The sequence below is a fragment of the Tenrec ecaudatus genome, chromosome 5, assembly GCF_050624435.1.
Source record: "Tenrec ecaudatus isolate mTenEca1 chromosome 5, mTenEca1.hap1, whole genome shotgun sequence".
NCBI classification, from domain to species: domain Eukaryota; kingdom Metazoa; phylum Chordata; class Mammalia; order Afrosoricida; family Tenrecidae; genus Tenrec; species Tenrec ecaudatus.
Genome location: NC_134534.1, coordinates 633,481 through 650,138, shown reverse-complemented (window position 1 = coordinate 650,138; position 16,658 = coordinate 633,481). Strand labels below are relative to the sequence as shown.

The following is a 16,658-nucleotide window of genomic DNA, read 5'->3' as shown; positions in this document are numbered from 1 at the left end:
CAATGTTCTGTCTGCTAGCAAGCCTATTCACAACCCTTTACTAAATCAGAAGGGATTCAGCGGAGGCTAACTCTGGTTATGGGCAGCATCTTACTTTCTTGTGATTTTTGACAGTTTATGAGCCCACACTGACATGTTGTTAACTAAAATGTGAGTTTATCTCAGGGTTGACTCATGTAGTCCTATGGGGTCTGGCAAATGCATAGTGTACGTGTTTGCCATCACAGTGTCTGTCCCACAGAAGTTTCCCAGCCCTAAAAATGCCCTGGGTACCACCTGGTCATCCCTTCTTCCTCCTGAGCCCCTGGTGGCCACTGCTGTTTTCCCCTCTCAGGGTGGCTCTCCAGGAAGGTCCAGGTGGGATCTCGCAGGACGCAGCTTTGGCAGACGGGCTCCTGCCCCTGGGCCGTGTGCTGGAAGCTTCGAGCACATCTTCGTGGTGTGTAAGCCCGTTTCTCTCTGGAGCTGAGGGATGCTGCCCAGTGAGAATGTGCCAGGGTGGGTGCCCACTCACCAGCTGATAGGCGTCTCCCAGGTGGGCCATCTGAAGAAGAAGGCTGTGGACATCCCTGTGGAGGCTTCTGTGACCTCCTAGCAAATAGCTGAGAGCAGGCTCGCTGGCTTATGAACTCCACCTGTTTTTGTAAGAAATTGCCCCATGGCCTTCGCATGGCTGGGCCATTTTCCTTCCCAGCAGCAGTGGGTGAGCCTGCTGCGCCTCATCCTTGTTGGCGTTTGGTGTCGCCAGTGATCTGGATTTCAGCCACTCTGACGGGGGTGTGTGGTGGCCCCTCCTTGTTCCACTCTGCAGTGTTCTAATGACATGATGTGCAGCATTTTCTCATGTGCATATTTGCCACATACAGATCGCCCTGGGTGATGTTCTGTTCTGATATTTTGCCCATCTTATAATTGATCTAATCCATTTTTTACTGGTGTTTCTTTTTATTGTCAAATTGGGTGAGTTCTTTATGTATTCTGGATACTTATCAGATATCTGGTTTGCCAGTATTCCCTCCCATAGTGTGGGACCACCACTTGTCTGTCAGTGTGTTGTCCTGTGGTACCTTGTGCATGGCTGTGGTGCTGGAAGCTGTGTGCTGGCATTTCAAAGGCCAGCAGGACACCCAAGTGAACAGGTTCCAGCAGGCTTTCTGAGAACAAACCAGAAGAAATTGGGTGCCTACTTGGGGTGCATGAGCCACAGAAAACCTTATGAATATAATCAAAACATTGTCAGATACTGAAGGCCTAATGAATGGTAGCAGAATATTGTCGGAGACTGCCAAGGATGGCCCCTCAGCTCGGAGGGCACTGGGAATGTCTCTGAGGAGCAGCTGGTTTTTCTGAGCAGAATCGACCAGGGTGACTGGAATCAAGCCTGGGAGTGGAGCCTACAGGACCTTCATTTGTTGATGGAGCAAGGCTCAAGGTACCCTAAGAAGACACAGCTGCAAAAACCTGCTAATGATCAGAACTTGGAAAGTGCAATGTATGAATCTAGGAAAATTTGAAACTAGCAAAATTCACTCTTAAATACAGTGCTGTCTGTGATAGGGCTATATCTATCCCCCTTCAAGGAAATCCAATAAATACAATTGTCCAAATTTATGCACCAACTAACTACAAAAGCTAATGATGAAGAAATTGAAGAATTTTACCTGAAACTTTACTCACATGAATCAAACATATAATCATGATGCATTGATAATTATTAGTGATTGGAATGCAAAGGTGGAAACAGGAAGGAACAGTAGTTGAAAATATAGATTTAGTGATAAACGAAGATGGAGATCGCATGGCAAAATTTTGTAAGACCAATGACTTAAAACAAATACCTTTTTCAACACAAATGATAACTATACACATGGACTTCTCCAGATGGAATACACAGAAGCCAAATTGACTACATCTTTGGGAAGATACAATTATCAGTACCTAAAACCAAGCCTGGGGACTGACTGTGGAACAAACCATCAACTACTCACAAGTGTTGGTTAAAGCTGAAGAAAATTAAAACAACTTCATGAGAGCCAAAGTATGACCTTGAGTCTATCCCACCTGAATTTTAAGAACATCTCGAGAATAGAGTTGTTGCATTGAATACTAATGACAGAAAACTTGATGAGCCGTGAGAGGACATCAGGAACATTCATAAAGAAGGTCATTGAAAAGAAAGATCAAAGTGGGTGTCAGAAGAGACTGAATTTCCTCTGAGTCATAGAGTAGCTAAAGCAAATGGAAGAAGTGGTGGAGTCAAAAAACTGAATTAAAATTTTCAAAGGGCAGTTGGAGAAGATGAAGTAAAAATATTATGAAATGTGTAAAGACCTATAGTTACAAAACCAAAAAGGAACAACTTGCTTAGAATATATTAAACTGAACTCAAGAAAAAAATCCAAGCCTTGAGTTGCAATCTTGAAAGATCAGGGAAAATATTGAATGATGAAGGAAGCATTAAAATAAGATGGAAAAAATGGAGTCCCTGTCCAAAAAAACCTAATCCCCAGCCCATTTCAGGAGTTAGCAGATGCGCAAGAACCAATGGTGCTACAGGAAACGCTCAAGCTGCACAGAATGCATTAGCCAAAAGCAAGGCTCCAGGAATTGATGGACTAACAACTGAAATGTTTCAACAAGCTGATGACGCTGGAAGACAGCTACTTTGGCCAACTGACTGGACCCATTCCAAAGAAAGATGACTCAACAAGATATTCAAATTATAGTACAAGACAGTTGATATCACATACAAATAAATTTTTACTTAAGATCTCCAACAATGTTTGCAGCAGTGCATTGACAAGGAGCTACCAGAAGTTCAGACTGGATTCAGAAGAGGGTGTAGAGCAACATTGCTGTTGTCAGATGGATCTTGGCTGAAAACAGACTACCAGAAAGATGTTGTTTCACTGTGTTTCATTGCTGTGCCACGGCATTCGACTTTGTGGATCATAACAAACTATGGTAACCACACAAATTCCAGAACACTTTATTGTGCTCATGTAAAACGTTAATGTGCATCCACAGGCAGTAGCCCTCTAGAACATGGGAATGCTTCATGGTTTAAAATCAGGAAAGGTGTGGGACTGGGTTGTATCCTCTCGCCATAATTGTGCAATCTGTATTCTGAGAACATAATCAGAGAAGCTGGATTATCTGAAGGAGCCCTGACATCAGGATTGGAGGAAGGCTTGTTAACAACCTGGGTGCAATATGCAGATGACACAACCTTGCTCACTCCAAGTGAGGGCTTAAAGAATTTGCTGATAAGATCAGGATTGCAATGTTCAGTGTGGATGACAACTTGATGTAAGGAAAACCGAAATCCTCACAACTGGACCAATAGGTCACATCATGATAAATGAAGAAAAGATTGAAGTTGTCCAGGATGTTGTCTTCCTTGGATCCACAATCAATGCTCATGGAAGCAGCGGTCAAGAGATCAAAAGGTGTGTTGCATTTAGTAACTGCTGCACAAGGCCTCTTTAGAGTATTGAAGAGCAAGGATGTTACTCTGAGGACTAAGGTTTGCCTGGCTCAAGCCTTGGAATTTTCAGTTGCCTTATGTGCGTGTGAAAGGTGATGGTTGAATAAGGATAGCAGAAGACTGGATGCATTTGAATGGTGCTGGAGAAGAAGATTGAAAGTTCCATGGGCTGCTAAAGGACACACTGACATGTCTTGGAAGAAGTCAGGCCAGAGTGCGCCTTAGAGGTAAGGATGGTAAGTCTTACATACTTTGGATCTACTGGTCAGAAGAGACCAGTCCTTGGAGAAGGCTATCATGCTTGGTAAAGTGGAGGGGGAGCAAGAAAGAAGGCACTCAGAAGAGATGGATGGACGGACACCAGGGATGGGAACAGGAGTGATATGGTACAGGAATCATCAGGGTTTTCTGTTGGACACAGGGTTGCCATGAGTCAAAACCTACTGGATGGCACTTCCCAACAGCAACATACTGTGCTGTCTTCTTGATAATGCCCTTTGACATGAGAGTTCTCCATTTGATATCTTTGTTGCTTATGCTTCTAGTAATTAATCTACATCAGATTTTTTGTTCTGAGTCAGTTTTGGTAGTTTGTGTCTTTCAAATAATTTGTCCGTTTCACTTAGGTTCTCTAATTTTGGCAAAAATTTTTTTCATAATATTCCCTTACAATCTTTTTATTTTGTAAGGTTGGTAGTAGAGTCTCCTTCATTTATGATTGTCATCATTCCAATCTTTCTCTTCATCAATCTAGCTAGAGATTTGTCAAATTTGTTGATGTTTTTAAAGAACCAACTTTTCTGTTGATTTTCTCTAATTTATTCCTTCCTGCTTGTATTGAGTTCAGTTTGCTGTTTTTCTCATCTTAGCGTCTGAACTAATTCAATGTGGCCACTGACATCTCTACTTCTTTAGCTGTGTTCCTCTATGGCAGGGGTCCTCACACTTTTTAAACAGGGGGCCAGTTCACTGTCCCTCAGACCCGTTGGAGAGCCAGACTATAGTTTTTAAAAAACTATGAACAAATTCCTATGCACACTGCACATATCTTATTTTGAAGTAAAAAAACAAATGGGACAAAAACACCCGATGGGCCTGATAAATGTCCTCGGCGGGCCGCATGTGGCCCATGGGCTGTAGTTTGAGGACGCCTGCTCTAAGGATTGGAAAAAAACATGTTTTTAAATCGTTTTATTAGGGGCTCATACAACTCTTATCACAATCCATACATATATCAATTGTGTAAAGCACATTTGTAGATTCATTGCCTTCATCCTCAAAACATTTGCTCTCCACCTAAGCCCCTGGCATCAGCTCATTTTTCCCCTCCCTTCCCGCTCCCCCTTCCCTCATGAACCCTTGGTAATTTATAAATAATTATTTTGTCATATCTTGCCCTGTCCAACATCTCACTGGAAAAAAAATTTTTAAAACACCAGAAATTAATGTCTCCCAGGTTTTGCAGAGTGGCTGTGTGTGTGGGGGTTGACCATTAGCATTCCCCCAGTAGTCTAGTCTGCAAGGCTGCCTTCCCGCTGTGTGTGCAGCACTTCAGAGCAGGCCAGAGGGGAGCTGTCATAGGTTTCTCCATCTCCAGCTTGGGTTTTATCTATCCCTGTGTTACCTCCTAGAATTCTCTGAATGTCTTTTCTAAAGCTAGGTATGTCTCATTCTCTAGCTTTTCCCTCTAATCTTTGACATTCTGTAATTTATTGTTACCCCAACAGCTGGGGTACCTCTGATAACCTCGGAGGTGAAGCACTGCCTGCATTTGCCTTGGACAAGCAGGCTCAGGGGGAGGCTGTTAGCACCAAGCTTGAGTCTGCCTTGTAAGTGGGCCTCCCTGGGAACCCACCAATCAAGTTAGTGGAGAACACTGGTGAGTGGAGGAGTCTTGTGGTATTGTGAGTTGGGTTGCTAACCACAGGGTCAGCAATTCGAAAGTACCAGGGCAGTTCTACCCTGCCCTTTAAAGTGGCTGTGAGGCACATCAGCTGCATGGTGCCCAGTCTGGTTTTGAATGAGACTGCAATTCATAGTACTTGAAACATGGCTGTTATTTGCCCAGAACTGGTAGTAAGGTGCTTAAACACAACTGCTGATCAGGAGCCCTCTGAACTCGCCAGCTGCCCTGCAGAAGAGCCATCGCAGTCCATCGCCATTAAAATCCCCAACCAACCTCCACATAGCTGGCTCTAACTCACAGCGGACCTGTAGGACTGTGCCATCGGGTTTCCATACTACATATCTTTACGGGACACAACCAGCCTTCTTTCTCAGAATGTCTGGTGGGTTTGAACCACCCACCTACAGTCAGTAGCCCAACGTCCACTCCTGAAACAGGACATCTTTGGAAACCTTCCGGGGCAGCTCCTATGGGGTCGCTATGAGTTGCGGTGGCCTGAGCAGGAGAGTAGCGCGGGTCCGGTTAAAGCTAAAATGCGGGCCTCTGGCTCTTCTGAGGAGACTGGTTTTCGTGACACTCCCCGAGAGGTCGCAGAGCGCTCTGATACCAGTCGTTCTATCCCTTCGTCACCGTTTGCTGTTGCTTTGCTCCGGACAAGGTGTCAATCGGTCCCTGCGTGGTCGCAGGGTCGTTTCTCCACGGGCCTAACCCGGGGCCTAGGGAATCACGAAGACGAGGCTGGGCTTCAGCCTGGCGCGGAGCGAACCTGCTCCCGGACGAGGCCCCCGCTGTCCGCAGGTAGGCCGGCTCCTGGGGCCGGCCGGCCGGCCCTCGCGCTCGGCAGCGACCGAGAAGCGCATCCCGGGCCGTCGCGCCAGGGCTAGAGCTTCCGCAAAGGGAGAACACTTGAAGACGCCGCGGCCTCCCATGGCGGAGGAGCCTGCCGTGGCAACCCGGACGTGCCCCCGCCCCCCCGGCTCCCGACTCTCGCGACGTTTGAGTTCGAGAGGCGCAGGGGCCGACGGGAGCGGCGGCCGCGCTGAAGAGGGCCAAGATGGCGGCGGCGGCGGCTGCTTCGGTGCTCGGGGCGGCACTGCGTCCGCGAGGCGCCGGGCTCCCGGGCGCACGGGCTCGGGGCTTGCTGTGCGGCGCACGGCCCGGACAGCTCCCGCTGCGGACACCTCAGGTTAGCGCGCGGCCGGTTCTGCCCGGCAGCTGGCCCCGGAGCCCCCTGAAGGTCACAGCGGGGAGGCTCCGGGCGCGGGACGGCGCAGCTGGGGAGCGCTCTCGGTGCGCCTGCCCTGGCTGGGCCCTGCTATGCTTGCGGCCCCCGGGCCATCGGGCGTCCATTCCTCCGGGAACGGGTCAGTGTGTTCGGGCGGTGGGCGGTGGGCGGCAGGCGGGCAGGCTGGGGCGGACCCGAAGCATTCCCGGGAGGGTCGGCTCCCGCCTCCGGCCGCCCAGACCCAACCCGCGACCCAAGTGACCTCAGCCTGACCTCGGCCCACTGCTCGCGACCTTGGCCGGCCCCGTCTCTCTTGATCGTTTCGACCTGAGGCCCGGCCCAGGATCCAAGACCGTGATTCGAGAGCGCTGAGGGCGAGGGGTCAGCAGCGTTGTGGGGGGCGGTGAGCAGTGTCGAGGCGGGGTGGGTGCGAGGAGCGTCAGGTCCCCGCATGGATCGGGCCAGGCCTGGCAGGCACTGAGCTGGGCTCTTGCAGGCAGTGTCCTTGTCGTCAAAGCCCGGCCAGTCTCGGGGCCGGAAGGTGGTGCTGTCAGCGCTGGGCATGTTGGCCGCAGGAGGTGCTGGACTGGCTGTGGCTCTGCACACTGCTGTCAGTGCCAGCGACCTGGAGCTGCACCCCCCCAGCTACCCCTGGTCTCACCGGGGCTTCCTCTCCTCCCTGGACCACACCAGGTGTGTGGCTGCCCTGGGGTTGTTGGGGGGTGGGCGGGCTGGGAGGCTGGCATCCTCGAATTGCTGACCCGCACCTCCCTGCAGCATCCGGAGGGGTTTCCAGGTCTACAAGCAGGTGTGCTCCTCCTGCCACAGCATGGACTACGTGGCTTACCGCCACCTGGTTGGCGTGTGCTACACAGAGGAGGAAGCCAAGGCTCTGGCAGAGGAGGTGTGGAGATGGGGCTTGTGTGTGGTGGTGGGGGTGGGGAGGTACTGTGCACTGTGAGGAACCAGGGCTTTGACAGTGTCTCACCCACAGGTGGAGGTGCAGGATGGCCCTAACGAGGATGGGGAGATGTTCATGCGGCCTGGGAAGCTGTCTGATTACTTCCCCAAGCCCTACCCCAACTCTGAGGCTGCTCGCGCAGCCAACAACGGGGCCTTGCCCCCTGACCTCAGTTATGTCGTGCGAGCAAGGTGAGCCTGTCCCACCTGAGCCCAAGTGGGGAGGCTGGGAGAGGGCCGTCTAATAAGCTGTGGGTCTCTTCCCAGGCATGGTGGTGAGGACTATGTCTTCTCCCTGCTCACGGGCTACTGCGAGCCACCCACTGGAGTGTCACTTCGAGAAGGCCTCTACTTCAACCCCTACTTCCCGGGCCAGGCCATTGGCATGGCTCCCCCAATCTATAATGAAGTACTGGAGTTTGATGACGGTGAGGCTCCCACCTGGGGTGGCACGCAGGGTCTGTCCTTGGTTGGGTGCTGTGTGTCTGAGGGCACTGCACAGCCCTGTTCCTGACCCAGGCCCGTCTGTCCTGGTGCTGTGGGAAGGGGTGTCCTGTCCTCTCAGGCTGCCCTGCATTGGGCAGGATTCCAAGGGCGGCACCCCTTACCTGCTTGTCCTTGGCCCAGGCACCCCGGCCACCATGTCTCAAGTGGCCAAGGACGTGTGCACCTTCTTGCGCTGGGCGTCTGAGCCAGAGCATGACCATCGGAAGCGCATGGGGCTCAAGGTGAGCGGCTGGCCAACACACGGGGTGAGGTAGAAGATGTTGGGCTGACTGCCTCCCTCTAATCCCATCCTATACCCCTAGATGCTGATGATAATGGGCTTGCTGCTGCCCCTGGTATACGCCATGAAGCGGCACAAGTGGTCAGTCCTGAAGAGTCGAAAGTTGGCTTATCGGCCGCCCAAGTGATCCTGCTTGACACTTGCTGCCATCGCCTGCACAGGCCCTTGTGCCCAGGAGCCACAATAGGCCTGGTACAGCCTCGGCTAGGCTGCTCACCCAGCTGCTCTGCCTCTGGGACAAGAGGGGAGGGGGCGGGAGACCAGGCTCAAGCTCCAGTCCCCTCTGGCTCCGTCATGGGAATAAATTAAGTTTCTCCACATATATGTGCATGGAGGTTCCGTGTGCATGGAGTTTTGGCTCCTGAGTGGGCTAGGACCAAAGGCCTTGCCCTCCTGTGGCCCATCCAGCACTAACAGGTGGCTGGTAGCCGGTGTGAGAATGGCCATGGTAGAGAAACGGGCCACTGTGATTATGAAGGGAGGCAGGCAGAGGAGGGTGCCCATAGTGTCCTGGCCTCCTCCAGGTCATACTTGCTGGTGGTGAGCTGTGGGTAGCGAGGGGAACGCACTTGGCCTTTAAGCCCTCACTGTCAGGCATCACCAGTACATCCAACCCTGGTTGAGCCAGTTTGGGAAGTGGCAGACCCTGTGGGAGATCATGGGTGGTGGGTGGGCTGAGGGTGAAGCGAGTGGTGGAGGCTAGGTCCACAGTTGGTAGAGCCCCTACTCATAGCTCAGCAGCCATGGAACCCTGCTGACTGGTAGTAGTGGCCCCAAGCCCACAATGCACTCCATGCATTCTGTAGCCACCCACAAAGCACAGGCGGTGCTCACTGGTGCAGAAGTATCTTTAATGTCTCTGCTCAATGGGCCCCCGTTTGGCTCTGGTCACCTTGAGTCAGCAGAGGTCTCCTGAAAGACCTGCGAGGGAAGGGCCATCCTCCCTCCTTGTGACCTGTGGAAGGCAGGGTTCATGTCTCCTGGTCCTGCTGTCTGCCCCCCCCCCCCACCTCCCCTGGCCTCTGCCCCTGTGGTACCTTTGCTGGGTGCTGGATGGAGGCTGCAGGAAATGGGCCCCGAGTACAGGGTCTTTGAGTGCTGCACATCTCACAGCCAGGGCGGCTTGGGCCATTGATGAAGGTGCAGGTTGGGCAGGACCAGCCAGGCTGTGGGGACAGTAAGGTTGCTGCTTCCGCCTCCTCCCAGGGCCAGCAGAGCCCTCTTCCCTTCTGCGTCCCGGCCCACCTGCAGCGGGCTAGGAAGACTGGAGCTGGGGGCCTGGAGGGTATGGGGCAGCCCCAGTGACTGGGGAAGCCGGCGGCCAGGCTCTTCATCTGTCTTCAGGGGCCACCTGGGCCTACATCCTATGGCAAAATGGGTGAGGCTCAGGGTCAGCTTGGGCACATCCCTCTTTCCTCATCCAGCCGCCCACCTCAGGGCTGACCTGGGCCTTCAATGGGGGCTGAGAGCAGATAGAGGAAGGCAGGGTCCCCATCATGCTGCACCCCATAGGAGGTGAGGCTGCGCTCTGGCACACACAGGCACCGCCCGATGACCCAACGCTGCACTGCCGGCGGGAAGCCAAGCTCAGAGAAGACCTGCAACAGAGGTCGGCCAGGGCAGTGTCATGCTGCCCCATCCCCACTGTGGCCCCCAGAGCAGTGCTCACCTGTTCCTGCAAGGCTGCTACAGTAGAATGGGGGTGGACCTGCAGGGTGACATGGGCCGAGGAGGCGGCGTCCTCAACTGTGACCTGCAGCCTGGGCCAAAATGTGGGTCGGGGACAAGCCAGGGAAATAGGCAGGCCCATGGGAAGCACAGGTCAGGCCTTACCTGATGGGGCCAGGTGGCAAGCAAGTCTCCTGGAATCTGATGCTGAGGGCCACCTTGCGCTGGGCTAGGACTGCAGCTGCTTGGGCTGCACCCTTCTCATCCCCATCAGCAATGGCTTGGGCCAGGTGCCCCACCAGCTCTTCTGAGGAGAAGGCCACGTCACTGCCAGGCTCTGACTGATGCCCGCCTCCCGCAGCCCCTGCCCTTACCTTTTTCCATCAGGGCTCCAGGGCTCCAGGTAGTGTCTGCATCAGGCTGGGGGGCCGTGTCTGTGGGGCCTTCAAGGGGGCCGGGAAGGGAAGAAGGGCAGGTCTCGGGGCCCTGGGCAGGGAGGGGTCTGTCTCCTAGGAAGGAAGAGACTGGCTACTGGGGAAGGTCCCCACCTTCCCAAGCCACCCTTTTTGTCTTGTTAAGTTCTGTCATCGTGTTTTGTTTCTTCACTTTCATTTGTGAATGTGAAGGTTTTCCGTAATCCACGGCTCCATGTCATTGCTTGCATTCCCACACACCATCCTGAATCCATTCCGGTGCCCCTACTGTTCATGGGTCCCTCAGGAGCCCACCTGCCCACCATTTAGCTGAAAATTGATGGACAGCCTGGGGGGGGGGGGGTGATTTCACTCCAGAACTGAAGTGTGGCTCAAGGACATGGTCTCAGGGAGCACCTCTGCATTTGGAAGGCTGCCCAGCTACTCCATGCTGTAGCCTATGTGGCCACAGAGCTGCTGGGAAGCTGCTGCCCACATAGTGCTGTGGTACAAGGCTGTCCCTCAGACTGGAGCTCTACGGGGGCCATCTGTTGCCTTCTATCTGCTCCCCCGTCCCTACCTTCACAGAGAGCAGGCCCCAGACAGCATGCTGCCCCAGTGCCTTGACCCCTACTGAACTGGACATCAGATCTCTTTCCTACCCCTGCCTCAATGGGGAGGGGCCCACAGCACAGTCCTGGCTATGGAACACCTATAACCACACAGTAGACCCTCCAGGTCCCTCCCAAGGGTCCTAGTGATGGGGCCATCTACCGGCTAAAATGGAGGTGCACCCCGTGAGCCTCAAGCACTCCCACATGTCACCCTTGAGGCTTTGTGCTTGGCACCCTGACCTTTGCATTTCACCCTGGGCACACCTGTGAGCTCTCCTGCCACACACTTGTGGCCCAGCATTCTCAGTCCCCCACCATCCCAGATGTCTCTCCATGCTCTCCCTGCCCTTGAGTGAGTTGAGGCTGAGAAGCCAGGCTTGTCTGGAGCGCCAGTACACGTGGGCTCAGTGCCCTCCATACCCACCCCAGCTTTGAGCTGCCTGGGCCTCTGGCCATCCCCCTTGTCACACTGTGCATACTGTGCCCTCTCCTGGTGACGTTCGCCTGCCTCTTAACTTTTCCCAGTTCCTCTCTCTGGCCCAAATCCAATTAGCCCCTTGATGTGACAAGGCCCAGAGCACTCCACCTGGGAGTGTCCCTCCACTCCCCTCATACCTGCTACCTCCTGCCCTCCCCCTCAACCACCAAGTGCTCCACTTAAACTGCCCAGAAATCCAGCACTTGCATATGTTAACATGGCTCCAGGGACAACTGTAACCACACACACCAGAAGTCCCCTCCCTAAGCCCCCTGCCCCCACCCACATCAACACCCAACAGAGGAAATGCACTTTGGTACTGACCCTTCTGGCTCTCAGTGCTGGCCTCTTGAACCAATGCTGCCCACTGCTGAGCTGCCTGAGGATCAGGGAAGTGGAGGCTGAGGGCCTCAGACACCCCTGGTGGAGGCTGCAACTCATGCAGGGTGGGCCCCCGGACGGTATAGGAAACAGACTCCAAGGGCCACTCCAAAATGCTCTGAGGAGAGGAGAAACCAGGCTCAGTGTGCCCCCTGCCCCACAATTGCCAGAATAAGCGGTCACCAAAAAAAAAAAAACAGTCATTTACACGCTCCAAAGCAGCTCTGCCACCACTTGTCTGTCCTACCATGGTGACATGTGATGCTGGAAATTTGTCACTGGTATTTCAAATGCAAGCAGAGATACCCAAGCAAACAGGTTTCAGCAGAGCTTCCAGATTAACAAAGAATTGGCTACGGAAAACCTTACATATAGCAGCAGGACACGGTCAGATATTGAAGACCTCATGAATGTAATGGCTATAAGGTGGGCCTAAGCCACGATACTTTCAGTTGCCTCAAATGCGTGCGAAAGACGTTGAACACGGAGGTCTAAAGAACTGATGTGCTTAACTTGTACTGGCAGAGAATATTAAAGTACCATGAACTGCCTGAAAAATCTGTCTTGGAAAAAGTACAACTAGAGTGCTGCTTCGAATCAGGGAGGTCGAGACTTCATCTCATGTTGTTTTGACATACTGTCAGTGGAAGGACATCATGCTTGGCCAAGTAGGACTGCGAAAAAGTGGAAGACCTTCGCCAAGAGGATTAACACAGTGAAGACAACAAAGGGCTCAAACATAATTGTGAGGATGGCGCAGAATTGGGCGGTGCTCCTGTAGTACAAGGGGTTCCTATGAGTCGGAACTGACTGGACATCTACCACCACCATGGTTTCTGAGCCCTTCAGGCACTGAACCTTAGGAAACCCTCACAAAAGGGGTAGCTACCATATTATACCCATTTTACAGGCGAACTAGCGTCGGCAAGACAAGAACTGCTCGAGGGCATACACCTGGCCAGCGGAGAAGCCTGGCCTCCGCCCTGCCGTCGCCACTCACCGCCCCAGGCCCCGCGCTCAGCAACTCCAGCCGGAAGCGGCCGGGCCGCTCCGGGTCCGCACTGAGCTGCAGCTTACGCAGCTGCGCCGCGGCGTCCGGCGCGGCGCCCAGCGGCCTCACGGTGGCGTGGACGGCCAGGAGCACTGTCGCCGTGCCTGCCTCCGAACCGGCCGCCACCGCCGCACCGCCCGCCGGCGGGGCCATCTCCGGTCCGTCCGGTCCTGGCCCTCCGAGCCCGTTTCCGTGACCCGGGCGACTGAGCACATTCGCCGCCCGGAAACCAGAACCACGAGCCTGAGGTTCCGGCCCCGAACCCACGGAGCAGCCGCCTGTCTTGCCCAAGGATGGGCACACCCATGTTCTGGCCCAGTAAGGCCTCAACTACGTGCCTGGGGTGGTAACATTTGAACTAAGCCTTGATGAAGGACCAGGGGTGGCTACAGAAGGCCGTTAACTGCAGGAAGGCGCCGTTTCTGCCCCTTATACGCCCGGCGGGCGCAGGCTTCCGCCCGGCGCAACTTGCTACGGCCCACCCAGCAGTCAGGCAGCGGGAAGGTGCCGGCGCTGGGTTGAGGCGGGGTTTTGCCCGCCTTCCGTTGCCGCGCGCTCCGCCCACACGGCGCTTTGTCTGCGATCGGCCGCACCCAGAGGTTATGGGCCGCCAGGGGGCGGACTGGACGAGGAATGACCAATGAGCGCCAGGGAGGAAGGCGGGACGCACTGCCTAGGTGAGTGACCGACAGGCACATCAACCAATAAGAGTAGAAAATAAGAATGACCGGCGGGTAGCATTCCCAATAGGAACCCGAGCTATGGATCATAGAGACTTGAGCGGGCCATTCAGAGGTCTGGGGCCGGGCCTTGCGGACGCTTGTTTTTGTCCGGGCAGAGAGGCGGAGGTCGCTCGCTGGTTCGCTCGGTCGCCAGGCGATCTGTGGCGGTCGGCCAGCAGGTCGGTCGCAGAAGTCTGCGTTGTGCAGGGGGCCGAGGCTATGTCGCGGTGGCAGCCCGGATGGGCCGGCAAGGCCGGGAGTAACGGGACGTCTTCGCGGAGCTTCTTCCCCCGGATATCGTACGGTCCGAGCGGAGGCCGCGGCGCCGTCCTGCGGTCCTGAGGAGCCTGCGCTGCCCATTGCCCCCACGACGCTCTCTCCGGTACTAACACCAACCGACCCGACACAGCCGGACCTAGCCCAGCCCAAATAGGTAGGTGTCCACCCTGCGCCCGGCCGCTGTCCCGGGGCCCGAATTATAGCGCCCAGCCGGCCTCGCGCCAGTGCGCGTGCGCCGGATCCACGCGCACTACCTCTTGGGATTTGTAGTTGCTCCGCGGTTTTGCTGGGGCTTCACTTAGTGGCTCGTGTCTCGGTCTCTCAGCGGACTTGGGGTGCGCTCCACCCCGGGTGGTCAGAAGTAACCAGGCGCACTCGAGGGTAACGCAGGAACTTAGCTCCCAGTTGGCCTGTGCCTCTTAATTTTTGCCCTGGTTGAACCAGGCGCTGACAGAGGAGCACTATGGGAGTCCTGTGCCTTTGTGGAATCAAAGGGACACTTGTCGGGATAAGGGGAAGTTGGAGGAATTATGCCAGCAGCCCCAGGACACCGCCTCCCAGCCTGGCCCAGAACTCGGTCAGGTGCAGTGGTGTGTGGCTGGGCTGGGGCCCCACTTGCCACTAGTCTCAGGTAACAGGATCCCATACCCTCTCTGGCCAGCACCAGTGGCTTAGCAGCAGCCACAGAGAGGGGTGTGAGCTGGGGAAGCTGGGCCCCGGGCCAGACCCCTCTTGTTTACAGCGTCTCAGCTTACTGGGGCAGGAGATTGCAGGCAAAACCCAGGGCCAGAGACCCACGCCTGGCCTCCAGCCCTCAGGTGCCACTAGCCTCCTTGGATCACAGCCCCTCCAAGGAGCATGAAGCTGTTGGAGAACTCAAGCTTCGAGGCCATCAACTCGCAGCTGACTGTGGAGACTGGTGATGCCCACATCATTGGCAGGTGAGACTGTCCCGGTCACTGCCTGGCCCCTGAGTCCAACCTAGGTGGTGACAGGACCTCCTTGACCACTTACACCCCCACCCCACTTCTACAGAATCGAGAGCTACTCCTGTAAGATGGCCGGAGATGACAAGCACATGTTCAAGCAGTTCTGCCAGGAGGGCCAGCCCCACGTGCTGGAGGCGCTGTCCCCGCCGCAGACTTCTGGCCTCAGCCCCAGCAGGTGAGCAGTCCGATTTGCCCCCAGCTGGAGCGGGGGCCTGGGGAGGGCTTGCAGAGCTCACTGACATTGTTCTCGACAGACTTAGTAAGAGCCAGGGTGGTGAGGATGAGGGTCCCCTCAGTGACAAGTGCAGCCGCAAGACCCTCTTCTACTTGATTGCCACGCTCAATGAGTCCTTCCGGCCTGACTACGACTTCAGCGCTGCCCGGAGCCACGAGTTCAGCCGAGAACCCAGCCTCAGTTGGGTGAGTGAGGGGGCAAGGAGGCATGGCCCATAGCGGACTTGCTCTACCCCCCAGCCCTGTGCCCAGCCTGCCAGCCTGATGGTGACTCGCCCTAGGTGGTGAATGCTGTCAATTGCAGTCTGTTCTCTGCCGTGCGGGAGGACTTCAGGGCTCTGAAGCCGCAGCTGTGGAACGCGGTAGATGAGGAGATCTGCCTGGCCGAATGCGACATCTACAGGTGGGCTGGTGCCCCTGCAGGCGGGGCCCAATTCAGTGTGCACCCAGGCTTCATGCCACATCTCACCCACCCTCAGCTATAACCCGGACTTGGACTCGGACCCCTTTGGGGAGGACGGCAGCCTCTGGTCCTTCAACTACTTCTTCTACAACAAGCGCCTCAAGCGGATTGTCTTCTTTAGCTGCCGCTCCATCAGGTCGTTGGCACCCCCCGGGTTCCCCAGCCCCCTACGGGACCCCAGCCCATTTTGTCCTGGCCCATCCGGCCCAGGCTGTGGGTGCCAGCTATAGGTTTGGCGTAGGAGGTCCTAAAGCTGGTCCACCTTCCCCAGTGGCTCCACCTACACCCGTTCGGAGACAGGCAATGAACTGGACATGGAGCTGGAGGAGGAGGAGGAAGAGGAGAACGGAAGCAGAGGCAGTGAGGGTGGGCCTGAGGAGACCAGTACCATTGAGGAGGACAGGTTTGTGGTGATGGCCATGGGCCGGGAGCCTAGAGTGGGAGGAGGGGTGGAGAGAGGTTGGAGGTCGCTGTGGCCCCTCCAGCCCTCTGTGCCTACCTCTGTCCAGGGTCCAGGTGATCTGTATGTGAGCAGAAGAAGCGGAGGCCCCAGTTTCACCCAGCTTCTATGGATGTCTGGACCTACCTGCCTGAGGGGCCGAGCGCCTTCCTCAGCAGCTGGCCCTTTGGCTCCAGCCTTTGACCACCCACTCACCCTCACACTCCCCTGCTGCCCACCCTGCGGCTGGCCAGGACAGCGTGGGGCCTGGTGGAAGGGCCACTGCCCTGTCCAAACGAACTGCCACGAAGCAGGGATAGCTGGACCACAGAGTTTATTTTTCTATTTTGACTGAGGCAAGGCCTGGGCCTTCACACTCCACCCGAAGAGCCCACTGCCCAGCCCGGCCCCAGGCCCTAGCGGACCTCTGTTCTGAGCTTGGGCCAGCCAGCCTGGACTCCACCTTGCCCATCTGACACGTGCACTGAGTGTCACTTTGCTGCAGCTCCTTTGTTTCCAATAAAAGTTTCTGTGATTTAGCTACGACCTTGTGGAGTCGGTA

At 55.3% G+C, this 16,658-nt stretch overlaps 3 protein-coding genes across 6 annotated transcripts; 2 read left to right on the top strand and 1 right to left on the bottom strand.

The window, feature by feature from the left end:
- Positions 1-6,418: 6,418 nt before the first annotated feature.
- Positions 6,419-8,685, top strand: CYC1 (cytochrome c1). The gene is made up of 7 exons (XM_075549123.1): positions 6,419-6,579; positions 7,115-7,311; positions 7,396-7,522; positions 7,613-7,770; positions 7,846-8,006; positions 8,206-8,306; positions 8,388-8,685. Exons 1-7 carry the CDS (start codon positions 6,448-6,450, stop codon positions 8,490-8,492), a joined length of 981 nt encoding a protein of 326 aa, XP_075405238.1. The 5' UTR covers positions 6,419-6,447; the 3' UTR covers positions 8,493-8,685.
- A 510-nt stretch (positions 8,686-9,195) lies between these two features.
- On the bottom strand, positions 9,196-13,473 carry SHARPIN (SHANK associated RH domain interactor). Of its 2 annotated transcripts, none has more exons than XM_075549122.1 (9): positions 12,920-13,473; positions 11,863-12,037; positions 10,408-10,542; positions 10,199-10,337; positions 10,035-10,125; positions 9,810-9,963; positions 9,611-9,729; positions 9,403-9,531; positions 9,196-9,320 (listed from the first exon to the last, which is right to left on the bottom strand). In XM_075549122.1, exons 1-9 carry the CDS (start codon positions 13,121-13,123, stop codon positions 9,264-9,266), a joined length of 1,203 nt encoding a protein of 400 aa, XP_075405237.1. In that variant the 5' UTR covers positions 13,124-13,473; the 3' UTR covers positions 9,196-9,263. The 2 variants fall into 2 exon arrangements, with proteins under 2 accessions (XP_075405237.1, XP_075405236.1); XM_075549121.1 differs by having other exon boundaries at positions 10,199-10,340; positions 12,920-13,469.
- A 298-nt stretch (positions 13,474-13,771) lies between these two features.
- MAF1 (MAF1 negative regulator of RNA polymerase III) lies at positions 13,772-16,635 on the top strand. Of its 3 annotated transcripts, none has more exons than XM_075549126.1 (8): positions 13,772-14,125; positions 14,816-14,912; positions 15,007-15,135; positions 15,215-15,380; positions 15,476-15,597; positions 15,674-15,793; positions 15,929-16,060; positions 16,167-16,635. In XM_075549126.1, exons 2-8 carry the CDS (start codon positions 14,830-14,832, stop codon positions 16,186-16,188), a joined length of 774 nt encoding a protein of 257 aa, XP_075405241.1. In that variant the 5' UTR covers positions 13,772-14,125; positions 14,816-14,829; the 3' UTR covers positions 16,189-16,635. The 3 variants fall into 3 exon arrangements, with proteins under 3 accessions (XP_075405241.1, XP_075405240.1, XP_075405239.1); XM_075549125.1 differs by having other exon boundaries at positions 14,714-14,912; XM_075549124.1 differs by having other exon boundaries at positions 13,773-14,125; positions 14,783-14,912.
- The last annotated feature ends 23 nt before the right edge of the window (positions 16,636-16,658 follow it).

Coding starts and splice junctions, on each gene's coding strand:
- SHARPIN (XM_075549121.1), bottom strand. CDS start 13,123: ATGGCCCCGCCGGCGGGCGGTGCGGCGGTGGCGGCCGGTTCGGAGGCA. Junction 12,038..12,919: donor TGAGCGCGGGGCCTGGGGCG/GTGAGTGGCGAC, acceptor TCCTCTCCTCAG/AGCATTTTGGAGTGGCCCTT. Junction 9,730..9,809: donor AGCCCCCATTGAAGGCCCAG/GTCAGCCCTGAG, acceptor ATTTTGCCATAG/GATGTAGGCCCAGGTGGCCC.
- CYC1 (XM_075549123.1), top strand. CDS start 6,448: ATGGCGGCGGCGGCGGCTGCTTCGGTGCTCGGGGCGGCACTGCGTCCG. Junction 7,312..7,395: donor TCCTCCCTGGACCACACCAG/GTGTGTGGCTGC, acceptor ACCTCCCTGCAG/CATCCGGAGGGGTTTCCAGG. Junction 8,307..8,387: donor GGAAGCGCATGGGGCTCAAG/GTGAGCGGCTGG, acceptor CTATACCCCTAG/ATGCTGATGATAATGGGCTT.
- MAF1 (XM_075549126.1), top strand. CDS start 14,830: ATGAAGCTGTTGGAGAACTCAAGCTTCGAGGCCATCAACTCGCAGCTG. Junction 15,136..15,214: donor TCTGGCCTCAGCCCCAGCAG/GTGAGCAGTCCG, acceptor TGTTCTCGACAG/ACTTAGTAAGAGCCAGGGTG. Junction 15,598..15,673: donor GCCGAATGCGACATCTACAG/GTGGGCTGGTGC, acceptor ACCCACCCTCAG/CTATAACCCGGACTTGGACT.